The 26,535-nt window shown below is 36.9% G+C and overlaps 1 protein-coding gene across 2 annotated transcripts in view; it reads left to right on the forward strand.

Annotated features, from left to right (window-relative positions):
- The window catches only part of dcp2 (decapping mRNA 2), a 57,065-nt gene that overhangs the window by 23,191 nt on the left and 7,339 nt on the right, over window positions 1-26,535 (forward strand). Inside the window, exons 3-9 of one of the 2 annotated variants that reach the window (XM_039758930.1) lie at window positions 566-693; window positions 815-913; window positions 2,483-2,635; window positions 2,721-2,833; window positions 3,560-3,667; window positions 12,067-12,223; window positions 24,431-24,538. In XM_039758930.1, coding sequence (XP_039614864.1) covers window positions 566-693; window positions 815-913; window positions 2,483-2,635; window positions 2,721-2,833; window positions 3,560-3,667; window positions 12,067-12,223; window positions 24,431-24,538 — 866 coding nt within the window. The remainder of the gene's footprint in view (window positions 1-565; window positions 694-814; window positions 914-2,482; window positions 2,636-2,720; window positions 2,834-3,559; window positions 3,668-12,066; window positions 12,224-24,430; window positions 24,539-26,535) is intronic. The other variant, XM_039758931.1, reaches the window with a different exon arrangement.

Below are 26,535 nucleotides of genomic sequence, written 5' to 3' on the forward strand. Positions count from 1 at the left end.
TCTGATATCCTCTCGCTGCTCCTCCATCTACACACTTGCATTACAGATTCATAGCATTAAGTGACCAACATTTTTCAGCTGCAGAATGACATTTTTATATTAATTAAATGCTTTGAGGTATAATATATTCTCCGTAGTAGATTTTTCAAGAATGTATTATGCTGCATCATTCCTTAAAACATTGAATTTTATTGTAGCTCAGTTTGCCCCTGAAAGACTTACAGGCTCAGTTTGAATTGTATGTTGAAGTTTAGACTCAAACCTTAAGAATTCTTGGATGTGAACCCCTAATTGTACAGCTGTCATAGACATGCACATTTCGGGAGTGGTTAGTATAGTTTTTGGGCATTACTGAAAATTTATTGTAAAGTATAAGATTATATCAGCTAATGCACCAATCCAAAGGGATGTGTTCCATTATAATTAAGGAATTGAAACCAGCCTGAAATGAATGCCGATAGTTGAAATGATTTTGATTTGTGATCCTTTTTATATTACAGAATGTTTATCATATTGTGTTCTCATTTGCTTCCAGTTGTTTCCCCTTAACAAGGGTTTCTTTTACTATTTAACCACTGTCCATTTTTACTGCCTCAAGGAGAAGATGTTCAGACAGTTTTAGAGCAGTGGAAGGAGTACAAAATGGGAGTTCCCACATTTGGTGCAATTATTCTTGATGAAACACTTGAGAATGTAAGTAAGCTTTTGTATATGCTTTCAAATACAACATGCATTTTTCGACGCTGTACATGTAATTTAAACATTTGGTTGCAAGTGTGTACCATATTCTAAATCAAATTATTTGTTTTTCTAGGTTTTGCTTGTTCAGGGTTATCTTGCCAAGTCTGGCTGGGGTTTTCCAAAAGGAAAAGTCAATGAAGATGAGGCTCCACATGACTGTGCTGCACGAGAGGCAAGTAAAGGAGAAGTATATTACACAAAGGAGTTAGCGTAATATACATTTCTGATACAGTGAAAAGTCTTGCTTTTTTTTTTTCTTGTACCTTTTACCTATAGCATTAACCCTACCACAAAATATTTCAGATTGAAGCAAGGCATGGTAGCAAGAGAGGCTATTAAACAAATTAAGGCTGCAATGTCTGCTGAACGAGGATTATTTAAAAATTCTCTTTGCTGGCCACACACCAAGTACACACTAGGGCCAATTTAGAATCGCCAATCCACCTAACTGGCATGTCTTCATCACATGTAAACAATCATTATTTATAAAAAATATCCATAGGGTGTACATTGGAAATTTTTCACTCTTTCAAAAGCAACCTATTAAGTAATCGTACTCAGTAGGTTAAAAAAATGTGTGCATTAATGATCCATCAAAAAAGCAATATCTTTAAAGTTTTGTGCAACAAACACACAAATGAGTTCACTCAGAACATTTATTCTGCTAAAAAATACTCCTAATTGTTTCAGGCGTTGGAGGTGAAGTATGAGAAAACCTTTACTCCAAGCTCAGTTCACAGGTGGCACTCTTCCAGGGTGCAGCTTTCTGGCAAGTGGAGCAGTCATCAGACAGTGTGCACTTATTTAACACGAAAAGAGGGAAGAGTCCAAAACCAATATATTTAAGATGTGCGTGCCCTTTTTAATATTAAAACTAGGATTTTGCTGAGCTGCATGGCCTACACATTTGGCAATCTTAACTGCAGTAAACTGCAGTAAAAGTTCTTTTTTCTTCTGAAAACCCACCTTCTTAACAGCAGTTCTGCTTAAGTATATTACTGACAAAAACAAGAAAACAAATACACCAGTGAACAACATAAACAAATCAAAAGCATAACTATCAAATAATAATGCTATTTCTCTGCAATCCCATATGAACATACCACTGGCAATATATGCCCATTAACAAATTCTAGTAAAATTTCACAACTGAAGCTGAGTTTAGTTCAGTTGGTTTACAGGGGAAATTACATTTATACAAAAAAAAATCCCATTATTCCTACAAATTGCTAATTTTAAATTCAAAATAATAGTTTCCTTTAAAATTGTGTTTTACAATGATGACAAGCAAAACCCAATGTCAGTCAGTAGGAAAAGCAAGAATTGATGTACAGCAGTAATGTTTTATTCATGATCAACTGTATGCATCATAACCTTGGTTTAAAAAAAAATGATATTGTTTATTAAATGTTTTCCACATAAATAAACGGCTTAAATCACAAACTGAAAGTTTTAACGTTTTTTTTTTTTTTTTTTTTTGAAGTGTTTGTTTTCTTTGTCAGGTTATAGAAGTAATTTGCATAAAGCAAGGATGATAAAGCACACTAAAATATATATATTTTTTTTTATTAATTTCCATGTTAACCTTGTATGTATTAACTGTATCTAATGAATACTTGTTGAACAAAGACTCTAAAGTAAAATATGTAATGCACATGTCCTTTTTATGTCCGACTTGTAACAACCAAAAAATTTTGAGAATCTGGATTGATTGAATAATTCATTCATTTGTTTATTTAAGGTCTTGGAGGAGACTGGTTTTGACATTAAAGACCGTATATGCAAGGATACTTACATTGAATTAAAGATCAATGATCAGTTAGCTCGTTTATATATAATCCCAGGGGTTCCAAAGGATACAAGATTTAACCCTAAAACAAGAAGAGAAATCAGGGTATGTGAGTCTAACAGATAATGTTTTTGTTTTCATTGTGCACATGGGTGTGTTCTATTTTTAATTAATTTTTATTTATTATTAGAATATAGAATGGTTCTCAATAGAAAAGCTTCCTTGTCATCGGAATGACATGACTCCAAAATCCAAACTTGGGCTTGCACCAAACAAGTTTTTCATGGCAATTCCTTTCATTAGGTAGGTTGATCTCTGCCATGTGCATTTTTCTCAACAACAAAGTAACCTTTTTTGCTAAATTTTTATTTGCCTAGACATAACAGCTCCATATCAAAACATAATATTCCACCTCCTAAGCTTTCATATTTAATGTCTGTTCTATTTTAAAGGTCCTAATAGATTTGGCAAAGTGAAAGCTTCCTTAGACCTCATCATGCTTATTAATGCCTGCTGTGCAGTTGTATCTTAGGAGAGATCCTTTTCTCTGCTCTGAAATGCAAGGCGAATTTGGTAATTTCTGTTGTTAGCCTCTGCTGTCCTGATACTACTGGAAGACATTTAAGTATGTTGTAGCCTTTAATATAAAGCACAGGTCGTCTGTTTTCTACAAATTTATCACTTAAGGCTAATGTAAATATTACTGCCTTTTTGCTCATTTTACAGAACATCGAAAGCTGTAATTTTACATTTTAGACATTCTTATAGTTTGCTTAAAATCTCTAACTACAAGAACTTTTTGATTTGTTTTTTGTAATGTATAATTTATATAGCAGACTTTTAGTTTTTAAATCATTCTGTAAGGGGAAATATTTGGTCATCATTGACAAACGGAATCTAGCAAATAAAGTACTCAAAGAGTCTATGGATACTTTTTTTCTTTTATTCCATGTGCTTTGTACAAATATGTAAAATCTTACTTTGTTGTCTTCTCTTTTTTTTTTTTTTTGCGGCTTTTATTTTTGCAAGACCCTTAAGAGAGTGGATATCAAAGAACTATGGAGAGTCCTCCGACAGTGATAATGGTCTGAATTCCTTGATCTGTACCCCATCAAAACCTCACATGGACAAAGTTCGGTAAGATATTTTTTTGAATCATTAATTTGTCAATATTGTTAGCTAAACTTAATTTTGGTCCATTTTAATCATTTAGTTTGTTTTTAAAATTAAACCTACAGATATTTTCTCTATCTGGCATTTCTTTATTTAACACTGAGTAGTAGAATTACTTGTCTCAAACTACTTTTTGTTTATAATTAAGTGGTTGCTCAGTTATCTCTACTGATGTTTAAATCTGGTACTAGACATTTGTTTCTTGAGCCTTAAGAAGATTTGCGCACAATTCCTTAAGGTCATTATAGCAACATTGTAACACAAACATCCTTCCATCCATTTTCTGGATTGGCTTAGACCAGTTTAAAGGTGTTTTTGCACTCAGCCCATTTGGATTAATTGCTTTGAACTTCCCGTAAACTAGTTTGTTGATGTAGATATAAACATGCCAGTAGAACTCTAGCAAGGAGCAAAACAACCTGACCAAGACCTTTTAGAAACTATTGTCTCGCTGTGGTATCAAGCAACTCCAGGAGTGATTTATGTGTGGCATGACTATGTTCTGACAGTGAACCGATCTAACAACAGGAAATATTGTGAATTAGGGGAAGAATTGTGCATGCAGTGCTGCTGGCATAAAAATAAATATAAATGTACAAATGCAACCCAAATCGCATACAACCACTCATACAAGTACCAATTAATCAGAGCAGACCTAGCACTTATTCAATCTCTGAACCTCTTGTGTGAGAACAGAATGGTATTTTTTTTTTCTCTACAAACAAGATTTTGTTCTTTTGCATCTGTTTTCAGGTATCTGCAGGTTTCTTATGTTAGATGCACAGTTTGAAGTAAATTTGGTTGAACATAAATGTTTTCTTGTGTAAGAAGAAGAGACTTGAGGCTGGCAAGGTTTGGGGCAGCCACCCGTTTAATCTGGTTTCCTGGCTGCAAAAGTAATCGTTTTATCATAATCAAGTTTACTCCACAGAGTCCAAAACAGAACTGCCTGCCAGAGCAAAGGCAGGAGGCTTTATAGGACAGAGGGCGGAAGTGATGTCGTCCTCGGGGCCGGGCCGGAAGTGATGTGTCCCGCTTCGAGGTGTCGGCTCCTGGTGGGATTTCCCGGGAAAGACCTGTAGAGAACTCAGAAAGAGCGTTAGCGTACCCCGCCCCCCCGGGCAGATGTATCATCAGTCCTCTCTAAGCCCTTCAGCTGCCTCCCATGCACACGTGTGTGACACTTGAAACAAAAGAAACAGACTGTATCATATTCACCAGTGCAGTCAATTTGACATTGGCAGGTGCTGAATTTAAGTTAACAAAGTACATACATTTCTGGAAATATCCACAATGAAAGTAAATAATTCACTTAAATCTTGCCACTTCAAATTCAGAATCAATGCTTTAAAATTTACAGCAAAATAATTAAATAACCACTCCACATTTGCAACTTTGAATTTAAAGTCAGTAATTAGAGGCTGCATGACCGGTGGGAGCTCTCCTTCAAAAACAAGTCACAAAATGACTCGGTCAACACCTCAATCAAATTGGGCAGGTACTCGGGCACTGTTCAAGCCCATACAAACCTATAAAAGCTCAAATAAAATGCCTCTGATGGACTCTTGTAATACTGGAGCATTAGTAATTGATTTATTGTGCTTAGTAAAGTATTCTTTTATAATAACATCTGTTTTATGGCAGAACAGACAGATCCACTGACCATTTTGTTTTTGGAAAGGTAGCACTATAAATACCTACTTTTCAGTCAATTGTATATTGAAGTACTAATTCACCTTACCAATGTTTCTATGAAGATATTTTGACAGAGACATTTTTAAAAGCTAACACTTTCTGGTAGCACACTTGCAAGAAGAATTTTGACGGTAATCAGTAAAAGTTATGTGCTTAGATACAACCACTGTGGATTTCATTAGAAAAAATATCAGTTTAAGTGATTTGAGCTTGCTCATATGGAATGACAACACCACCAAACTGAATTCCTATGCTTGAAGATTCCTTATCTTCATTAGAATTTTTTTAGTTTCGAACAGACTCAATATGCATTTGATATGAATGAGTTTGTGAATAATTGTGTGCCCAGGAGTAAATAAGAGTGTGTGTGTGTGTGTGTGTGTGTGTGTGTGTGTGTGTGTGTGTGTGTGTGTGTGTGTGTTTGTAAAACTGTAAATTATAGCCTGGCCCAAGGAGTATTTGCTGTGAGAATTTGGATCCAGGTCAAATCTATTTATGACCTTTGCTATATATGTTGCCTCTTAAGTCGCATAAGACCTACAGTAAAAACTATTTTAAGATTGCTAATGGTCTTTTAATTGCCTTTAAACTCGGTTGTCTACATCTTTTTAGTGGGTATATGCATATTTTAGTGTGGAAGGTTTGGTTAGCTATTGTCTGAAGGAATGACTTCCTTTTTTATTACTGTAATGAAACTATTTGAACGAAACAACAAAGATGTGTCTGTCTTCGTCTTACTTTTCTGTTTACCTCTCCAGACCAGAAAATGAGTAACCACAAAATAATGAAAATACTGCTTTGTTGTGAGAGTATAATTGTCCAAATACTAAAATAATTGGAGCCTGCACCTGAGCAATTCAGCTGGCAAAGTACATCTGCAGGGGATTGGGGTCCAGGGCCCCCTTCAGATACCATATGCCATGGATTCTCGAGTTATGTGAAATGGTATAATTTTTGCATATAACCTACGCACATCCTCCCGTATACTTAAAATCATCTCCAGATTAGTTATAGCACATAATACAATTTAAATTATGTGTTTTTTTTTTATACTGTATTATTTAGGGAATGATGACTTCAGCAAGCAACCTGTCACTTTTCAAAAGAACGAACATTTTTGTTTTCTTGTCAAGACATGACACTTTACCACCTTTTGGCCGTTGAGGGATTGCTTTGACCACTTAATTGCTTTTTAGAAGGAAGACATTTTTTCACAGAAACAAAGGTTGCACACAATGTAACAACATGGCCTCACAGCGCTTTACACTTGGAACTGTTCACTGAAAGCTTTTCTTTAAAGAAATAGAGGACAGGACTTGCCGCTGTATGTGTTTCCTTGTCAATAAAGGTTTTGTTGGTTGAAATTTTAGTATTACATTTGCAGCCATTTATAGCTTGCACAGATTTTTGCACATGCGCACATATAGATAAGCTTACCTATGTTTGAAGTTGGTGTCTACGCCAGGTTTTTGAAGGCTGATGGGAGGACTCACTTTGATTGACTCACTGGATTAAGGAAGTCTGATTTCAGTTAAACTTTTTGGTAAGAGATTGTTTAGTCTGCTGTGTTTCAATGTTTTTTCCAGAATATGTGTATGTCTTTTCTGTTTTGTTAAAGAGATGCAGTATTCAGTTACATAAAAGTGGCTAATAAAAAGTCAACTGCAGCCTTTAAATGAAGATGTCATTTGAAAATGCAGTTATTCATGAAAATTTGATTATTTTGGCACACAGTGACATCAAAGACAAGAGCAAAGGGATAGAGTTCACACTTTATCCCTGTAATGCACTTGAAAAACACATACATTCTCTGGTAATTATGTGAACATTTTAAACTTAATTTTTTTTAGTTAAATTCTTTCTTTATAGCTATTAAAATAAATGCAAATGATGGATTACTGTAGGTATGTAGGAGCCAATTTGGTTGTATAACAACTGCAACAGCAAGAACAGAAGATAGCCAGTCTAAGCTGGAAAAATCATAGCAGTGTTTGTATTCGGGCAATTGTTCTGTAAATATAAGATCCATCAAAAGCTTGTGCAGGTATACCCTATAAAAGGGAAGCATTTCCAAAGCTGTCCTCTGTTCAGTCCACTACTGACAGCTGGCTGAGCAAGTCATTCTGAGTAGCAAGCCACAAGAAACAGCCAGGAAAAGGCTAAACTCAGTTTATTTTTCTCTCCTTTAACCCCCCCCCCACTTTAAAGTGACCTTAATATTTATTTTATTGCAACTTATTGTTTTAGGCATTGTGTCAAAGTACCAAATGGATGGCTATATGCATAGAAAACATTACTTGATTAAAAACAAATAAGAAAACTAAAGGAGTTTCTAGCCAGTAGTCCTTTTTGCAAGCCCAGAATGTGATGAAGCTGACAACTATATTTTTTGACTCTGATGGCAATACGGACTTTTGTAGCAATTCTAAGTCAACTTTGAATATTTTTTAATGATCTAGTTGTATGTAATGCACTTTTTAAAAAGCTATGTGTGTTAAGTTGCCCACATAATTATTTTTAGTGAAGGAAACTGATCACAGCCTTGTTGGCAAAGCTGCAGGGTCTACAGAAGTGCTCAGTTTGGAAATTCTGACCACAGACTTTTTGCTACAGTGACGATTCAGCTTAGGACTAATAGTCTTGCACCAACTAGGAGAATGAGGCTGGACCTGGCCAGATTCCAAGATCAGGCTGTTTCTAATGAGTTTGCACACATTGTATGTAGGAACTTGCAGACTTGGGGGGGTGACCGATCCTAATGTGATATGATCCTCTGTCTGCGGAGAGAGGGTCAACCTCGTAGAGAGTTTACCTTCCCTCGGCAGCAACATTCATGTCTCTGGTGCCTCTTCCTATGAAGTCGGTAGACAGATTGGAAGAACATGGGGGTCATGAGGTCACTGGAAAGGGATGTGTGATGCTCCTGATATCTGTGAAAAAGGACGAAGGTCCCAGTCTTTAGATGCCTAGTGCTTCCTGTTTTGCTGTATTGCTTAGAGACATGAACACTATGCAGTGACCTGAGATAAATACTGGACTCCTTTGATACTGTGTTTTTGGAGAATCCTTGGGTACTGCTGGTTTGACTTTGAGTTGAATGAGCAGTTGCTTGCGGAGTCCAGAATGAGGCACTTTACCTGCATTGTGAGGGAGTGGCAGTTACAGCACTGCGGTCATGTGGCGCAATTCCCCGAGGTTGATCTGGGTCGCATAAGGCCCCGAGCCGCTGGACCAGGCCAAGTGGACGCCCATGTAACAGATGGCTGTGACAGATAGATGGTCTTTTCCGGAGGGTAGGACTAAACTGCTTCTTAGCCTGGGGGTTGCCAACCGGGATCCCGAGCTGTTTCATTGTATGGTGGGTATGGCAGCGCACTGTACCATTGCATGCTTCCCTACTTGATCTGACCTGACAGGGTAATATAATTAAAATTTTTTGCTTACAAAGAAGTTTTTCTGAAACAAGCCTGATTCATTCAAGGGTGGATTGCTTACCTTTCTCTGTAGGTGGGGTTCCTGACAATTAGGCTGATATCAGTATCTCTGAAGCACACTGTTTTTAAGAAATAAACTAGTACAATTATTAATAAACACAGATATTATAGAAATATGACAACTGCGTATATTATCAGCTTAAAAGAGCATATGACAAATGATACAGACAAACATAACAGTCAGGAGACTGACTATTCTTAATTTTACCAAGTTTTGTGTGTGGCATCTTAGTCCACTCACCCATCCTCTATTGCAGAGCTTTTGATGAAAGTGGGTGAAGCTGTTAAGCTCTGACATGAAGTACTGTCTCACAATTAACAGCTTTACCTGACATACATGGGAGATCTATTCTGCAAAAACAAAAATGAAATTGCAGATGGGGTTATTTCATTTTCATTTTTGCATGCAGACTTTGAAATTGCAAAAGAGAGATTACATTTTCATTTTAAATTTTGCAGAAAATATCTCCCATAGACATAGCCGTTGAGCTTGTTATAGTAACAATTGTACACAAGAACATGGGTCCTTAGCTGTGTAGGGTTTTAACTTATCTTGGCATAGACACACACTTGTTAAGCTTTAAAGGATGCTGTTTTGTGTCAGTGCCCCAGGTATGAATAGAGAACTTTATTTGTGCTGCAGTGTACTGTTTACCTTTGCCAAGTGGTCTATTATGGTCTATTGGGTGGTGTTGTGTTACTGTGGTCAGAGGTAGGCTCATACGTGTTTCTGCTAGATGCTGAGGCTTCCATCTTGAATTAATGTTGTCTTTCATTCTCCTAACACTAATCTCAGCCACTGGCAGAGAACTTAAGAATGGAAGATGGATCTAAGACCAAGTTCAGTGTATCCAGCTTCAAGGTTCCTTGGAGGTTAGATTCCAGTCACAAAGTACTTTCTTGCTTAAAAAGCAATAGGTCGGCTTGATGCACCAAATAAATAGAAAAGATATATGTACCTAGTTTGTAAGGGATTTTGTAGTCTCTGGTGATCAATCAGTCTTTTTCCATTTGCACCTATGAGCAGAGACTGGATTTGTGTTATTGTGCCTATTACAGTGGGTCAGAATTCAACATGCATGTACATATCTAAAATGTCCTTTTGGTCTGAAAAAATCTGCAGACTGATCAGTTCATCCTTGATTAATACCTCATTTTATCAGATGAAATTCATAGCACATTTATGAAATGTTTGTAAAACTGCAGTTTAGTCATTCCTTTCTAGGTGCATTCGAGTATATGTGAATAAGCACTACTGTGATAGCCATGTTTGCCTGTCTGCCTATCCTCCAATGACCAGTTTTGTTAGAAATGTGGCACACTTATTCTTCAAAAATGCTTCAAGCCATAACAGGCAAGTTAAATGCCCTTTCTAACTGTAAAAATACAAAATGCAATGAAGGAAAACAAAAGGTTAGATATGAATGAAATAACCTGCCTATCTAATATAGTTTGTCAGTGCATAAAATATTGTTCTGCAGAAACCATTGCTGCAGCATATTTACAACAATGAACACACAACTCCAGCTGGGACAGCTGTCCACATTAATAACAGGTTGGACTGGTTTCAGAACACAGAGGAACTATGTAAGAAACAGCAGAGCAGCTCTTTTTCCGAAGGACTTCCTTTAATTTGGGAAGTGACATCCTTCACATCTTCATCTACATTTGGTATGAAAATACAAGCACATCCCTTATATGGAGAAGTCCTGACTGACATTCACTACAGGTTTGGGTTTGGGTGGAGTCTTATTTTTAACCCCATTCCGAAGTGTCACTCATGTTCACCTATTTTTGACAATCTTGCCCTTAATGTTGGGATCATCCAATCACTTTCCCTGTGTGGTATAAGGCAGGTATCTGTACATTAGGTGATATGTATTATTCCAGTGGCCTTAAACCCTTTTGGTTATCATGCAATTAATTTTCAATTCCAAATTCTTCCATTTTCTTCGAAGTCCAGGTAAGATCAGCTATTAAAGCACAGGGCATTGTTCTCTCTGATCCTTTGCCTGTACACCCACTGATAAATTTGCCTTTGTACTTAGTAGTGATTCCAGACCTGTCTCTGGATTTTATGCTATGCTGCATAATCCATTAGCTATTCAAAATGTTTGCAGACTGTTTTGTTGTCTGATGCTAAGATTTGTTGGGATACCCTTTTTGACAACATAAAGGTCTCCTCCAGAAATCCAGATTATCAGTATGTGCAATTTAGATTTGTTCATCGTACATATATCACACAACATAAGCCTTTTTTATGTGTAGGGCTGATTTCCCCAGACTGTAATTTCTGCCCATCTAAGGTGCCTGGCACCTTTATGCATGACTTTTGGGAATGGCCTAGGGTGGCTGAAATGTGGAATCTTGTTGTGAGTGCATGTACCTCCATTCTGGGTATTGAGATACCTGTATCCCCACAATTACTGATCTTACTGGATTTCTCCATTTATCTTTTGTCAATATTTCCTCTACACAAATGGATTATTTTCATCACTTCTATTACTTTAAAACTTCTACTGGTGTGTCATTTAAGAGATCCAGATAGTGTATCCTTTAGTCAGTGGAAGTTTTCATTTTCTAGTTTGATACTTTATGAAGGCTCAACTTTGAGAATTGATGGGGCATCAGACAGTGGCATTAGAAAGTGGGAGGCGATCACGAAGGATATCAAAAGCCAACTGTGCTGTGTTTGGGGTTTTTTTTTTTTTTGGTCCCCACTTTTCTCTAGCATGTTTTGCATAACATGGATAATTGGTGGGTTTGCTGTCACGGGTGAGTGGACATTTTTTTTGGCTCATGGAGGATTGGGGGGTCTGATGTTCTTGCGTTTCTAACATTCTTAAGTTAATGATTTTTCTAACATCATTTGTAATTTAAATTTCTTTGACTTATTTGTAATTTTATATAGCATATGTTTTCCATTTTTCATGTTACTATATATCCTATCTTGACTTGCTTGAACTCTAGTTGTTAAAACCATGTCTGAAAACTTGTGATGCAACTGTTTTGTAAATCACCTTAGAATGAAAAAAGAGATGATGCACCAAATTTAGTTACCAGTGACTGGCACATGTGGCAAAAGAAATCCTTTTCTAAAGTCTGTGCTGCTGCTGTTTTTGTGTATACATCATCAGCTTTTAAAATTATATATTTTTTTCTTTTCTTTGATAGAACAAGACCAAGGCAAATCCATGCATTTACCAATGGATCTCCAGTAGACCTATGGGGGAAACCAAAACACTCTCAAGTGAAAACGTTTCATCAGACCAATCATGAGTCACCATCTTTAAGACATGTAACAGACAGGCTGAATTTGTGCTTGGATAAGGTAATTATAATTTTTGTATTTAATAACCAGTCTAATGGCTTTGACATTTACCACAAAAAAATGACTGATATTGATGTGTGGTTTTGAACAAATAAAATGTTTAGAAACAGAAAATTAGCAATATGTACTAGAGCATGTGATTTAATTTTTATTTTACTAGGGATGATTTTTGTTTGTTTATTTAGTTATTTGCATCTTTTCATCATCATTAATGGTTTTTATGCTTCTTGAAAAAAGCACTATGTGCTTTAACAATCCATTTTTCTTTTTTTAAAAACTCTTGGACAGGTTTATAAGTGTGGCCTGTGTATAATGAGGTTAGCTTTGTGTACAAGCCTGAAATGTAGTCAAGGAAAGCAGGCATACTAGCGGCATATGCAGTCCTGCTGCCATGAATCACGTTTAGTATAATCTCTCATGGTCTGTAAACCTTCTGTTTTTTTTTTTTTTTTATAAATACAGTATCAGAAAGGGTTGCTTTCATGTTCAGAAATATACAGAGTGCATGTATTGTGCATGCAGAGCACAAAATTACCATATTAGTACATGAAAAGCACTAATTCTATAGACCCACCAGCTCTTCCTAGTTAGGTCACTGGCCCAACTATCCAGAGGGATAGTACTGCTCTAGTACTACAAATAGCTTCCTTCCTTGCCTTATATGCTTGTTTCTTTCTATTTACTCCAGCTGTACATCCTTCCAAATTACTTTTAATCTAGCACACCTAAACACTTGCAAAGAACTGCTGAAATTGTTCTTGCAACTACAGTACCATTAGCATTCCTGAGTTGTGATTTGTTTTAAAATGGCAGCATTATATGTTCCAGAGGAGACTACAACCTCCAAATGTGTCTTACTGTCTTTCAGTGGACACATTGGGTATGGATTTGCCATAACTATGTTAAGTTTTTGTATATTTTATTTATATATGTTGTATTAATTGGAAGACTAATGCTGTGTCTCTCTAATGTACATTGAGTACTTTAATAAAATTATTTTCTTGTCAGCTTTGTGTGGATTGTATTTCTTCATCAGTAATGTAGTATCAATGAAATTTTTATTTTTTTATAATTTATACGACTACCTTTTGATATTTTTTTCCCCTCAAACATTATGTCATCAACTAGGAGTTTCTAACCACCAGGGGCCTCATGTATAAACAGTGCGTACACACAGAAAAGTTGCGTAAGAACGTTTCCACGTTCAAATCACGATGTATAAAACCTACACTTGGCGTAAAGCCACACACATTTCCACGGTACCTCATACCCTGCCGTACGCAAGTTCTCCGCTCGGTTTTGCAGACTGATGGCACCCAGCGTCAAAGCAGTGCTACTGTTCCTGTGTGGTTATCCTTTCTTTTTCCTGACGCGGCTTTATAAATACACTGAAATTGTTGTTGCATATTGTTTATTAGTGTAATGCATCTGATTGTAAATTACCTGTAACAATATAATGGTCCAGGGAATAGCCATACTATTCCAAATACCATGACTGCTTTAGCGTTGTTACTCTCACTGCACCTTCTTCGTTCAGCTGCTCCCATTAGGAGTTGCCACAGCGGATCATCTTTTTCCATATTCCTCTCACTGCACCACTCAAAGTATTTATATCACTGTATCTGAGTGGGGAATCACAGCACCAGCTGATTGGAAAGAGAATTATCGGTATACAGCATCAAGCACATCAGCCTCAGCCACGGCAAAACGTTTCAAAGCCTTTCCTGTACGGACCTCGCAGTTCAGAAACAGTTTCATCCCAAGAACTATAAACAGGTTCAATCAATTGCTCCTTGTAGAACTGTTTGTACTTCTAAGTACAATTACCCAACTGTAAACTTGCACTACAGTTATAATATTGCACAACGTGCGCCACTTTATAAAGTGCGTATTTATATATGATGACGATATAATTTTTATATGTTGATTATATTACACAGATAAAACTTTAACTTCAGTTAAATAATCTGTGTTGTTAATAATTAAACATGTGAGGACACAGTGCCGCAGCGCTAGCAAGTTCACGTATTGTTCCTGCCTCACGCTGTATATTTACTGAGGGTGGCGCGACACTGGAAGGATAGACGTATAGAATAATTAAACACGTACTATTAAGATATTTCAATGTTCCGTAAAGGTTTTGAAGAATCGTCGTCGTAAGCTTACAGATGGCTTAATGTCGATCATAGAGCTGATTGTGTGGTGATTGGGTATTTGGGGAAAGAAAAGTGAGGACAGGAATTGGAGGTTTGTACGTTTTGAAAGAGACAGTACTGCTACAATAAATTATTTCATCAAAGGTTGCGCATGGTGCAGCAGCATCTTGTGTGAGACATGAACAATCACTGTGCCATCGTGTTCCCATATTTAATAACATGCTTTATTTCCAGTCATCATGAAAATATCATGTGTATTTCTCAGTATTTTAATTATTCAGAGAGCTGTAATATCATGAATGTAATGGATTCTGTGTGCTGTCGGAGGTAGAAAAAGACGGTTTAAGAAGCACTAGTGATTCACACACAGAGCACATAGAAGAACACATACAAAACAAAGCATTTAACGTGCTACTTTACTTAAAGACAAAATAAACTACATGATTAAAGTGGACATTTCGAGATTAAAGTTGACATTTCGTGCTTTTTCCCCACTGTGTGCCTTTTTTTTCCTCTGTGCCCTAATAAGCTTTCATATGAAACTCAGATGGTGTGCTACGACTCGCCTTTTCACAGCGACTTTAATATCTGACAACTTCGTTTTTATTTCAGGCACTGTGCAACTTTGTGAATTTGAGCTTTCGAGTTTCTCCGACACACTATGTCAGTCGATCAACTTCCTTTTGTTGGTTATACCACTGTTTTAAACCAACAAATAGTACGTTTTTCCTTGCCTCCACTTGGTATTTGCTGAAATTCTTCCATTTTCCCTCTTGCTTTTATCATTGTCTTTTCATAGAACGCTGAGCTTAAGGGCTATTTATATTGATTTGCATATTCAAAGAGGCGTAATTCTGGGAGGAGTTGGGGCAGGACAGCACACGCGTGAACGAGCGTTACTTTTCACGCTGACCAGGATTTATATAGCGGAAGAACACGGAAGTTGGTGAACGCATGGATTCTTGCATCTGGATTTTTCTGTGCATAAGCACATTTTGGCTTTTGTGCTTATGTCACGTTATAGTGCGAGTTCTACGCACGGCATTATGCATGAGGCCCCAGGTCTCAAACTGCAGCAATGAAAAAATCATAGATTAAAAGATCTGTCAACCAGCTCATAAAATATATATAAAAGAATTAAAAGTAAGCAAGTAAAAGACATTAAATAAGAATTTGAATATTAGTCAGACAGAGGAGGCTGAACCATAAAGGCTGAGATATACTTGACACTATGCAACACATGCATTTGTGGATGCTGCTGCTACGCAAAAAGTGTATTGACAATACTTGCGGATGTACTTTATGTAAATCTGAAGGATTCCACCATGTGGCGATGGGAGAAATCATGGTGAGAAAACAATGTCCAGTTTCGCAGTGTCGTGAGTTGAGGGAAGAAAGATGTTGAAGGTAAAGTTCTTTACATTCTGATGCTGTTGTGAAGGTGCAAAAAAGGAAAAAATTCGGCAACAGAGACACAGAAGATCAAATGCGAGACCTTTAAGTGTATAGCATCATTACGACGGGGAACATGCAATGTTTGTATTGCTAATGTGAGAAATGGATGAAGGAAAGCACCACAAATTCTTTCATATGTCAGCGTTTTAAGTTTGATGACTTGCTTCACTGCATTGAACCATTCATCAAACACCGAATCATGCACAATGTAACACAATACAGTTTATTTTTGTATAGCCCAAAATCACACAGGGAGTGCTGCAATGGGCTTTAACAGGCCCTGCCTCTTGACAGCCCCCTAGCCTTGACTCTGTAAGAAGACAAGAAAAACTCCAAAAAAAAAAAACTTGTAGGGAAAAATGGAAGAAACCTTGGGAAAGGCAATTAAGAGAGATCCCTTTCCAGATAGGTTGGGCGTGCAGTGGGTGTAAAAAGTAGGTGTCAATACAATACATAGAACAGAAAAAATCCTCAATACAGCATAAAAATAAAAATTGTAGAAGTCCGGAGCAGAATTTAACAGTAGATGATATCACATAATAAGATTTGGATATTTTTAGAGTCCTGGAGACCACCTCCATCAAGCTGCCTCCCCAATTTGACAATTCCATGGCTGAAACCGTGCTGGGCCAGCCAATCCGATGAAAGGACCCCTCTTTCCCATGATTCCTGCGATCCTCCATCAGGGATGACTTTACCATAGGCAGGCAAACAACTTGGCAGGTGGGCCGTGGCACTAATTGCCACATTTTAGTACCGAGAACAGAAATAGAATAGGTGAGGGTTAGTATTCAATTATAACTATCATGTTACTTATGTTTTAGTGCTAATGACTAACAACAGAGATGCAGTATGTACAGTTAATCAGCAGCTCTAGTCAGGATATGCTAAACTGAAGTAGTGAGTCTTCAGCCGGGATTTAAAGGCTGAGACTGAAGGGGCATCTATTATAGAAACAGGCAGACCATTCTACAGTTTAGGGGCCCTGTAACTAAAAGCTTGACCTCCCACTGTTTTATTAATCCTTGGAATCATAAGCAGACCGGCATCTTGAGATCTTAATGTGTGCTCAGGTTTGTAAGTCATGATAAGTTCAGACAAGTAAGCCGGACCTTGGCCATTTAATGCTTTATATGTTAAAGGGAGGATTTTGAAATCTGCCCTAAACTTAACGGGAGCCAGTGTAAGGATTTAAGAACTTGAGTTATGTGTTCATATTTTCTTGTTCTTGTAATAATTCTTGCAGCTGCATTTTGGATTAACTGGAGGCTGTATAAAGAACAGTTTGAACAGCCAGTGAACACCGCATTGCAGTAGTCAATCCTACTAGAGATAAATGCATGAATTAATTTCTCAGAATCCTGTTTATTTAGAAAGCGCCTTATTTCTTCCATCTTAAAAATGTTAGGAAATTGTTTTGGACAACTTTGTAATATGCGCTTTAAATGACATGCTAGAGTCAAAGATAACTCCTAGATTGTGGGCTGATTCAGTAAAATTAATTGGGATTCCAACTGAGTTAAATGATGACAAAATATTGCTGTGATCAGCGTCATTCCCTCCAACAATTAACATCTCTGTTTTATCTGTATTTAAAGACAAGTAGTTCTCATTCATCCACTCCTTTAATTCACTAACACAACTAATTAAAGACAATATCTGAGAAACTTCATTTGATTTAAATGAAAGGTATAACTGGGTGTCATCTGCATACGAGTGAAAATTAACATTGTTTCCTAATGAGAGATCCCAGTGGAAGCATGTAAAGTGAAAACAGTAAAGGTCCCAGTACTGAGCCCAGCGGGACACCATATTGAACTTCTGTGTATAACGATGGAGTACTGTCAGCATGTTTCTGTACATATTGGAATCGATTTGATAAATAAGCATGGGGCCTGTAAGCCCAACATCATTTTTTAGCCTGTGCAGTAAAATAGAATGGTCAGTGGTGTCAAATGCTGCACTTAAGTCTAACAACATAATTACAGTGGAGTTTCCTTCATCAGAGGATATCAGAATGTCATTTACAACCCGTGTTAATGCCGTTTCTGTACTATGACCACTTTTTCTAGTATTTTAGAGTGAAATGGTAAATTTAAAATAGGCCTATAATTTTTAATATGTGTGGATCTAGGTCTGACTTTTTAAGTAATGGTTTAATGACTGACACTTTTAGTGCATCAGGTACTGTGCCATGCAATAATGAATTATTGATAGTGTTTAGAATAGGCGCTACAAGAACATCCATTGCACTTTTTTACTAGTTTTGTTGGCACTGGATCGAGGCAACAAGTAGTGGGCTTCATTTTAGAAATTAAACTTAAGACTTCCTGCTCAGTTACAGGATTAAAATTATTAAAGTGCTGAACGCAATGTGAGACAGGGCCTGCTAACCTAGTATTTGGTTTGTACTTTGATGCAGAGATCTGGGATCTTATTTTTAATTTTCTCATTGAAGAAGTTTATAAAGTCTTTACTGCTAGTATCTTTTGGTATTTTGCACTGTTGTTGCACTGAATTCCCATTTGTTAATTTAGCCACTGTTCTAAACAGTACCCGAGGATTTTTATTATTGCTATCTATTAATGTAGAATAGTATTCTGAGCAAGCTTTAAAGAGGGCTTTTTTATATTTATTAACACTCTCCGTCCATGCAATTTGAAGGTAAAAGATAATTTCAATGATCCTGTTGGATCTGCAGTGTGGCTTGCCGTCACACTGCTGCTTGCAACGACCGAATTCCCCCTTCTTTTCTTGGACTTTTCCAGTTTGCACAGTTGTACCTTTCTTGAATTTGCTTCCATTTCGTCTTGTACATTTCCATGTCCACTTTCAAAGAGCTGGAGACTTAATGCCAGCTATTCTGCCAGGCATTTTTGTCACTATGGAGATGTTAGTAAACAACGACGCTGACGTCACATAAAAAAACTTGAACCCACTGTGCCACCCAGATTTTTGAGGGTACTGCAACTTATGCAGTTGTCTCGTTAATTTCTGACAATATGCTCAGAGGACACGTCAAAACAGTGCAGGGAACGTGTGGCAGCCATGATGTGTGCAGTATTTAGCTATAGCTCACATAGTACAATTGGGCATATTTTTGTATAATTATTCAAAGGTCTTATTCCTCTGAAGCCATTATGTCCTCTTTATAAGAACTTAATGTCTGGAGGAAAATTTAAATTTTCAGTGGCACAATTTACTTAGTATAAGCTTTACTGGTTTGTGTGCTAGTCTAATGTACTGTGTGTGATTATTTCTGATCTGTAGTATTTAGCCTGTTGGCATGCAGCATGAGCTTCCTATGTAAAGTTTACTCGAAAAATACCAAAGTGTGCTTGCTACAGACATTTTTCTAGCTTTCCAGCACAAACAATAAAATAAAGTAAAAACGATTTAATAAAATATTAAAATGTGAATGATGTCTTTTATTCTTTGTATGGTTTGGTAGGGATGCAGTTGCAGAGTTGACAATCCCAAATAAAGTAAACAGTATGTTTATGCTGAGTAGCAATTTGTAGTACCTGAATGGATTGTTTGCAAATTAGAGGAAAAAAGAAACTAAATAGTTAGAAGCTATACCTTTTGGGCATATAGATAACTTGTTCAGTGTGTGATAAGTTCTTCAAAAAATAAGCAAAACCTCTCAAAATTTCATGATAATTTTCCTAGCAGAACCTTTTTACTTTGTTTAAAAATAATCATTTTTAGAAGTGATAGGGATGTGAATTTCAAGTGATTGTTCTTATTAAAGAACTAACAATCGAAATATAAAATTCTGCTTTGGACTGCACAATATTTAAAAGTTGAGTATGTTGCAGTAAACCTACAAGTCCAAACAGAAGCAATAATGGTATTTTTACATAACCAACATTGCCTTCTTTCAGTTTAATCATAGGTTTACATGTTGTCTTTTCCCTTTCTTTAGTAAAATATGTGATTTGCTCTTGTTTAAGCTGAGGTGAGCAAAGTGTCACAGCTGAGTGAATCTGCTTTTATCAAATAAAAATCTCCTTACCATTGGATTGCTGAGGTTCAGAACATTACAATGATAATGTATAGTTTATCTATGAATGATCATTCATACTACATGTCACAGCTGTGCATAAAAGACAGGAAATAAATTGTGTATGTAACAGCTCATTTATACACACAGCTTCTGTGCATGGGTATTGTTCGGTTAATGCACAATGAGAGTTTAAGTTTGTACTGTTTTCTTCAAAAAAACAAAAAACGTAAATGTACAGTTAGGAAAGCCCTAGAAATGTTACAAAATGCGGAATATGAAGACTTTGAGTTGCAATTCTGATTCTATTGAGAAGAATGCATTTGCAGAAAGACTTGATGCTACACTTGATTTGTAAGTTCTGTTTATAGTATAACTTTGAAGCGTCTTGCAGTTCAACCCCTTTGAGATTAATTACTATATTCCGATGTTGTCTGTTGCACATTCTTGCTATGTTAGTTTTCTAACCACTGCTCTTCCTGTTTAAACTTCTTAATGTACTGGTTAACTACTATTAAACTGTACCTGCTTCCATTAATCAAATGTCAATGAATCACATTGTGCAAACTTTAACAGGGAGCCATTCTTCAATGGAATGTATTTGTATGGCACCATATCATGCCTACACTTGCAGTTTCATGTGGATAACCCCCCAATCAAATGTGTCTGAATTGCACTGCATAAACATTCATGGAGAACTGGGGGGGTATTTTTCGTACGTGGATTACTCGTTTAGCCGGATGTAATTGTTGACGATCTGACATGATCCTGGATCTGTCAGTTTTTCATAACTCTTTCTGGATGTGTTGTCATAGCAGCACATCCAAATCTTTAAACCTGCTCGGAGCAGGTTTGCTCTATGTAATCAAGGATTAGCTCACACACTTAATCGGTGTCCGTGCATGGAATTCATTCAGTCATGGCTTTGCCGTTCATGAATGAGTGACCAATTAATATCGGTGCGCAAATTATAAGAAGAGAATTTTATATTGACAGGGTTTTGCGCGATCGGCAAGATCCTTCATTGCTCCTGGAGGAAATTCTTTTCGAAAGGTACCGCTTTAGCCGAGGGGGAATATTGTACCTCAAAGATTTATTAGCACCTTATATTCGAAGTCAAACTAGACAAAGTCGGGCTCTCACAACCACACAGACAGCATGCATTGCTTTGAGTTTTTTTGCAAGCAGCACTTTTTTTTTTATATACAGTGATCCCTCACTATATTGCGCTTCGACTTTCGCGGCTTCGCTCCATTGCGGATTTGAAATGTAAACATATCTAAATATATATCATGGATTCTTTGCTGGTTCGCGGATTTCTGCGGACAATGGGTCTTTCAATTTATGTTACATGCTTCCTCAGTTTGTTTGCCCAGTTGATTTCATGCAAGGGACGCTATTGGCAGATGGCTGAGAAGCTACCCAATCAGAGCATGTATTACATATTAAATAAAACTCCTCAATGATATACGATATACTTCCCGCGCGCTGCTTCACACACTTTAAAGCTGTAACAGCCCATATTGATTTTTCATTGTTTGCTTTTCTGTGCCTCTCACTGTCTCTGAAAAATACAGGCAGATACTTATCCATCATGCAATACCATCAGGGAGACGTATGATTGGCCCCATTATCTGCTCCTGACGGAGGGGATGTGAGCAGAGGGGCTGTTTGCACCGTGGCTGTTTTGCTTAGAAGATACGGACGCGCCTGTAAAAAAACGCTGAAAGGCTACTTTCACATTGATCCCTTTATTGCGCTGCTTTATCGCGGTGCTTGCATACTTAAAAGCGCAACAGCCCTATTGATTTTTGATTGTTTACTTTACTCTCTCTCTGACATTCTCCGCTCCTGATGCGCACCTTGAACAGAAAGATATGTTTGCATTCTTTTAATTGGGAGAAAGAACTGTCATCTCTGTCTTGTCATGGAGCACAGTTTAAACTTTTGACTAAAGGGTGTTATTTCATGTCTAGAGGACTCTAATAATGTTAAGAAACGTATTTAGAAGGTCGTAAACAGGTTTTCAATGCTCTAACTGCGAAAATATTAGATTTATAAATAAAGAACCCTACTTCTTGGAAATTCATTTATCTGTCTGGAGTGGATCAACCGCTATAAACGAGGGTTTACTGTATAACTGTGTGGAGAATATTTATAAACAGTGTGGGAGAGTTTTTCTAAGAGCTTAAAATATGTAAAAATAACCATACAAACATATGGTTTCTACTTCGCAGATTTTCACCTATCGTGGGGGATTCTGGAACGCATCCCCCGCGATTGAGGAGGGATTACTTTACTGTAGGTAATGCGGAAAACCTATCTAAAAGTGCAGTTTGCCAGGCAATTCGTAAAGTCTGTTTGGCTCTGAAATATTTCCTTCGGGTTTTCATAGTGTTTCCTGGACACCTGTGTGTGCAGACAATAAAAGAAGCATTTAATGCCATTGCAGGTATACAGGCAAAAACACCCACAGTTCCATAAATAATCTCACAATCAGCCTAACATTCTCATTACCCAGGATTTCCAAATGTGATTGGGACACATGGGACTGATCAGAGTGGAGTTTGATCAAACATGATTTGGAAAATGTACCTCTCCTCCTGATGAATAATCAGACACAGTGTCTTCATCAAATATTTGACCTTCGTCAATATCTCGTTGGTCAGACACAAGTTCTAGGGATATGACATTCCCTGCAACTCACCCAACAAAAAAAAATGCCCCCAGAAACAGGGCGATGGGCATTTTGCTGGAGAGCCAACTCTTCTGCAGGGATTAGGTCTGGACCATGTGGACCTCCACCTGTTTTTTGCTTGTCTGCCGCCTTATTAGATTAGATTGATCTGGAATTATGACATATTAAATAATAATTAATCACATAGGAAATGAAACGCTGCATTCAGTAAGTACAATGCACACTACTTAGTGTTTAATTTGTCGGCCACTTTTTTCTAGCCGTCTTTTCTGGTTTTGGCTGCTTTTGCAGTGTTATCCCTTGTGCATATTAAATCTTGAGATTCTTCATATCCTTCGAATAAACGGTCCTGCTCCGCTTGTGTGAAAAAAAAAAATGCGCCCGTTCTTTCATCATTTTCTTACAGCCTATCAAAGACTTGCTAGACTAATCTACTACACGGCTGCGTTTAAAAAAAACTGACTTATCCTGGGTGAGCTTCACCGGCATTAACTCCTCCAAGATGAGGCATCTGATCTCGGATGATTTAAGCAACATATGGAAAATACCCCCCTGCTCTTCGATCAAATGTATTTGTACTACACCTTGCCTTGCCACACCACCACTTGCAGCTTCATGTGCACCCTATCCCTTTTCACTGATATGTCACTGTTACACTCCACTCCTTCTGAGAATGCCAGTTTTCGAATTGCATGCCTAAAACATGCTGTTTAGGTTGATTGGCTCCTGTGTGAATGGTTTAAGTGTATGTACAGTTTTTGCCCTGTCCAGGGCTGCCAGGGTACACATTAACCCCAGCACTGGAGGAAGCTTGTATGAAATGTATGTATGTATGTACTTAGTTTATTCCAGATGTGAAATGCAAGAAAGAAGCAGCAATAACGAAATAAAAACAAATAAACAAATGAACACACAATAAACCTTTATGAGGTAAAATAAATATAAACTTACTAAATCTTTGCTGGGCAACTGCAATAGAAGACAGAACTTTTGTGAACTACAGCAATCTATTTTACAAAATGTAAGGTTTCTCAGTGTTTAGTGATAAACAATAATTGTTTCAAGGACTGGAATGAAAAATAATTTTGAAAGTAAAAGTTTGAATGAGTACAGATTTATATGTGCATAGTTACAAATTGTTTACTTCTTGCTTCAGAATGACATAATGGGTATATATCTTGTATATAAATGTCTAAACGTGGAAGTGTGTGCATCTGTCTGTCAGGCCTGGTAATGCAAGGCTACAGCATGAAGCTCAAAGAGCCGGCAAAACGGCCCCAAGTTAGCGGGTCGGAAGAAGAAAGAGGTATGAGGCTACAGCATGAAGCTGAAAGAAAGCAACTCTGTCACCAAAGTGAAACTGCCGAGGAAAGACAAGCGAGAGGAATTTGCTTAGTCCCTTATAGATAGACAAGTGGGGCGAGCACATCCACAACATGAAACAACCGATATTCCACTTCAGTTTTCTTGTTGCCCTTGTAGCCTGACTTATTAAAGATAACTACATTTGGACTGTCGCCATGGTCTTAAATTATTATTTGTAGAATATTGTTTATGGGAGACTTATGAATTCCAAAATATTTTATTTAACCTTATAACGTGCTCCTTAATAGATGTAGCCATCTTTTTAAAGTGTTTTCTTTATATTGTTAGACTGTGTATTAAATTAGTTTTCTCTTACTAATTTTTATATGAGCAGTTTCATTTTTATTTTGCTAGCAGACCCATTTCCTATGAGCAATACAATGAGTATGCATATATAAACCCCTTTTATTTTTGAAAAATAACTGAGTTTGCAAACTTTGCAACGAAAAGTCTCCCCCTCCCCCATATAGGATGTTGTCAGTTTTGGAAAATGATCCAAGTTAAAAACTTGTTTTTATTTCTAATAGAACCAGAGTCTACGATGTAACAATAAGAAACTGTTACAAGACTCTCCCAACCCAAAGAAAAGGGCAAATGGTCTTACAAGTCAACAAGCTAAGCCTCAGCACTCAGTGGTGAGTTTACATTTACTTTACACAATTTTTTTTTTTTTGAATAGATCTTTATTGTCATTATCACTTTTACAAAGGAACAATGAAATTGAAGGTGCAGTCAACTCAGTGTGAGGCATAAGAGTTAAAAAGTCTGAATATTTTGTACAGATTTAGTACAGATTACCATTTATATCTCTATTCTGAATAGCCTATTGGCTATGTATTTTTCAGTGCTGTTGGTTACCGTCCCCAACGTAGGTATCCCCATTATAAAAATGATGGTAAAGTTTAACATCTGAGATCTATATTTTGAAATCACTTGTCTTTGAACCCTTTTAAAGGATTTAAGTGCAATTTTTTATTTACTTATTTAGCATATTTTACAGTAAGGGTGTAAAATTTAAATCATGATATTAAAAATCATCATGGTTACATTATATATGGCACAATCGATGTGCATATTCTTTTCAGACTGAATCCAGTTTATGCGCTTCAGTTGGTCCAATTTTTTAGGTTAAAGGTGGGTAGCTCTGCTGTGATGTTTCTTTTCTTACGGGCCATTTTAATCAACAAAAGTAATAATAATGTATTTTGTTTATGTAGAACTTTTTTTATGCTCCTAGCGTTTCACAATTTAGGAATGAACATCAGGGAAGAAAGCAGAATAGTGTTTAATGCCGATATTTTCTGAAAAAAGATGAATACAGGAAAAACACCAAGCTTTGAATTATAGTAACAGTCTATAAACCACAGTAAAATGCAAAACTACAAATGCTCATAAAAACCCTGAACAAATAACATAATGTTTTAAACAAATGCAGATCATCCTGATATCCTGGATAGGGAGGTCTATTGAAAGGAAGGACCAGAATGTCAGAGTAAATTAAGTACCTTTGTGAACAAATAAGTTTTAAATTGTATTTTTTTTTTTTAATGATTGGAGTCAGTTTAAATATAAATTAATTAGACTATCTTTATTGTACAAAATAAAAAATAAGAATTGAACAAGAAATACTTATATATTGCACATACCATTTAATACTAGAATCCCTGAAACCTACGAAAAAACTCGTAATTCCTGCCCACCTCAAATCCCTTCGCACCTCTCCGTCCGTGTCTTTTGTTTTGTAAACGTGTCAATCAGCGCAAACAGCCTGCTAGCTCATCGAAACTTCCCCAAATAGCCCACTGCCCCCTACAGACTGCCCCCCAAAACCCGCCTTTACATAGCTCAACTCGGGCAAAGGCTCCTTATCTGTGTGTGAGGTGCCTGGGGTTGTATAGGGTAAATAATACAGTATATTGTTATTTAGAATACATGCATTTCATGCGTGTTCGTTGTCTAAAATGATCTGGGTAAGTGTAGGATGAAAGAAAATGTGAAGCAAGAAATGCAGAACACATACCTAAAGCAGAAGCTTTTTCCATGCTATACTAATAATGACATGAAATGTATAATGTGTGAAGACTTTAGTCCAAATATCAAGTAAACGTGTGTGTTTTTCAAGAATATAACCAAAGAAAAAAAATCATTCAATTTACATGTTGCTGTCAATGAGTTAAAAACCCAAACTCAATGTCAATTGACAGGAAGTTGACATGTATTCTTGAATGGCGCAGAGGTAACAATTGCTGCTTTATTAACCCAAAGGTACTGGGTTCGAGTATTGGCTCTCCTAGTATTGAGCTGCTGCTATTATTATTACTCTAATATAATAAAAACATACATTTGATTTGAGTCTGTTATACCCGGTGTAAATTTTGGCTGCTTGCATGTTGTTTTTTTTTATTTTTTATTGTTCAGTTTTATTCTCTCAGTGACGTTCATGTGGTACAATGAACTTGCCTCTCCCTCTCTGAGTTGATGGTATTTATATCCATTCTTTTCACAAGAGCAGCGATGACCACAGTGAGTGCTGTGGCTAACCCCTGCTCAGAACTATTTGTTGTACCAGCAATCAAAGATACAATGTCCCGTGATTGCTATTAGACTACCATACGACATTTGAGCTTTGACA

This window comes from Polypterus senegalus, chromosome 7 (assembly GCF_016835505.1).
Source record: "Polypterus senegalus isolate Bchr_013 chromosome 7, ASM1683550v1, whole genome shotgun sequence".
NCBI lineage: Eukaryota > Metazoa > Chordata > Cladistia > Polypteriformes > Polypteridae > Polypterus > Polypterus senegalus.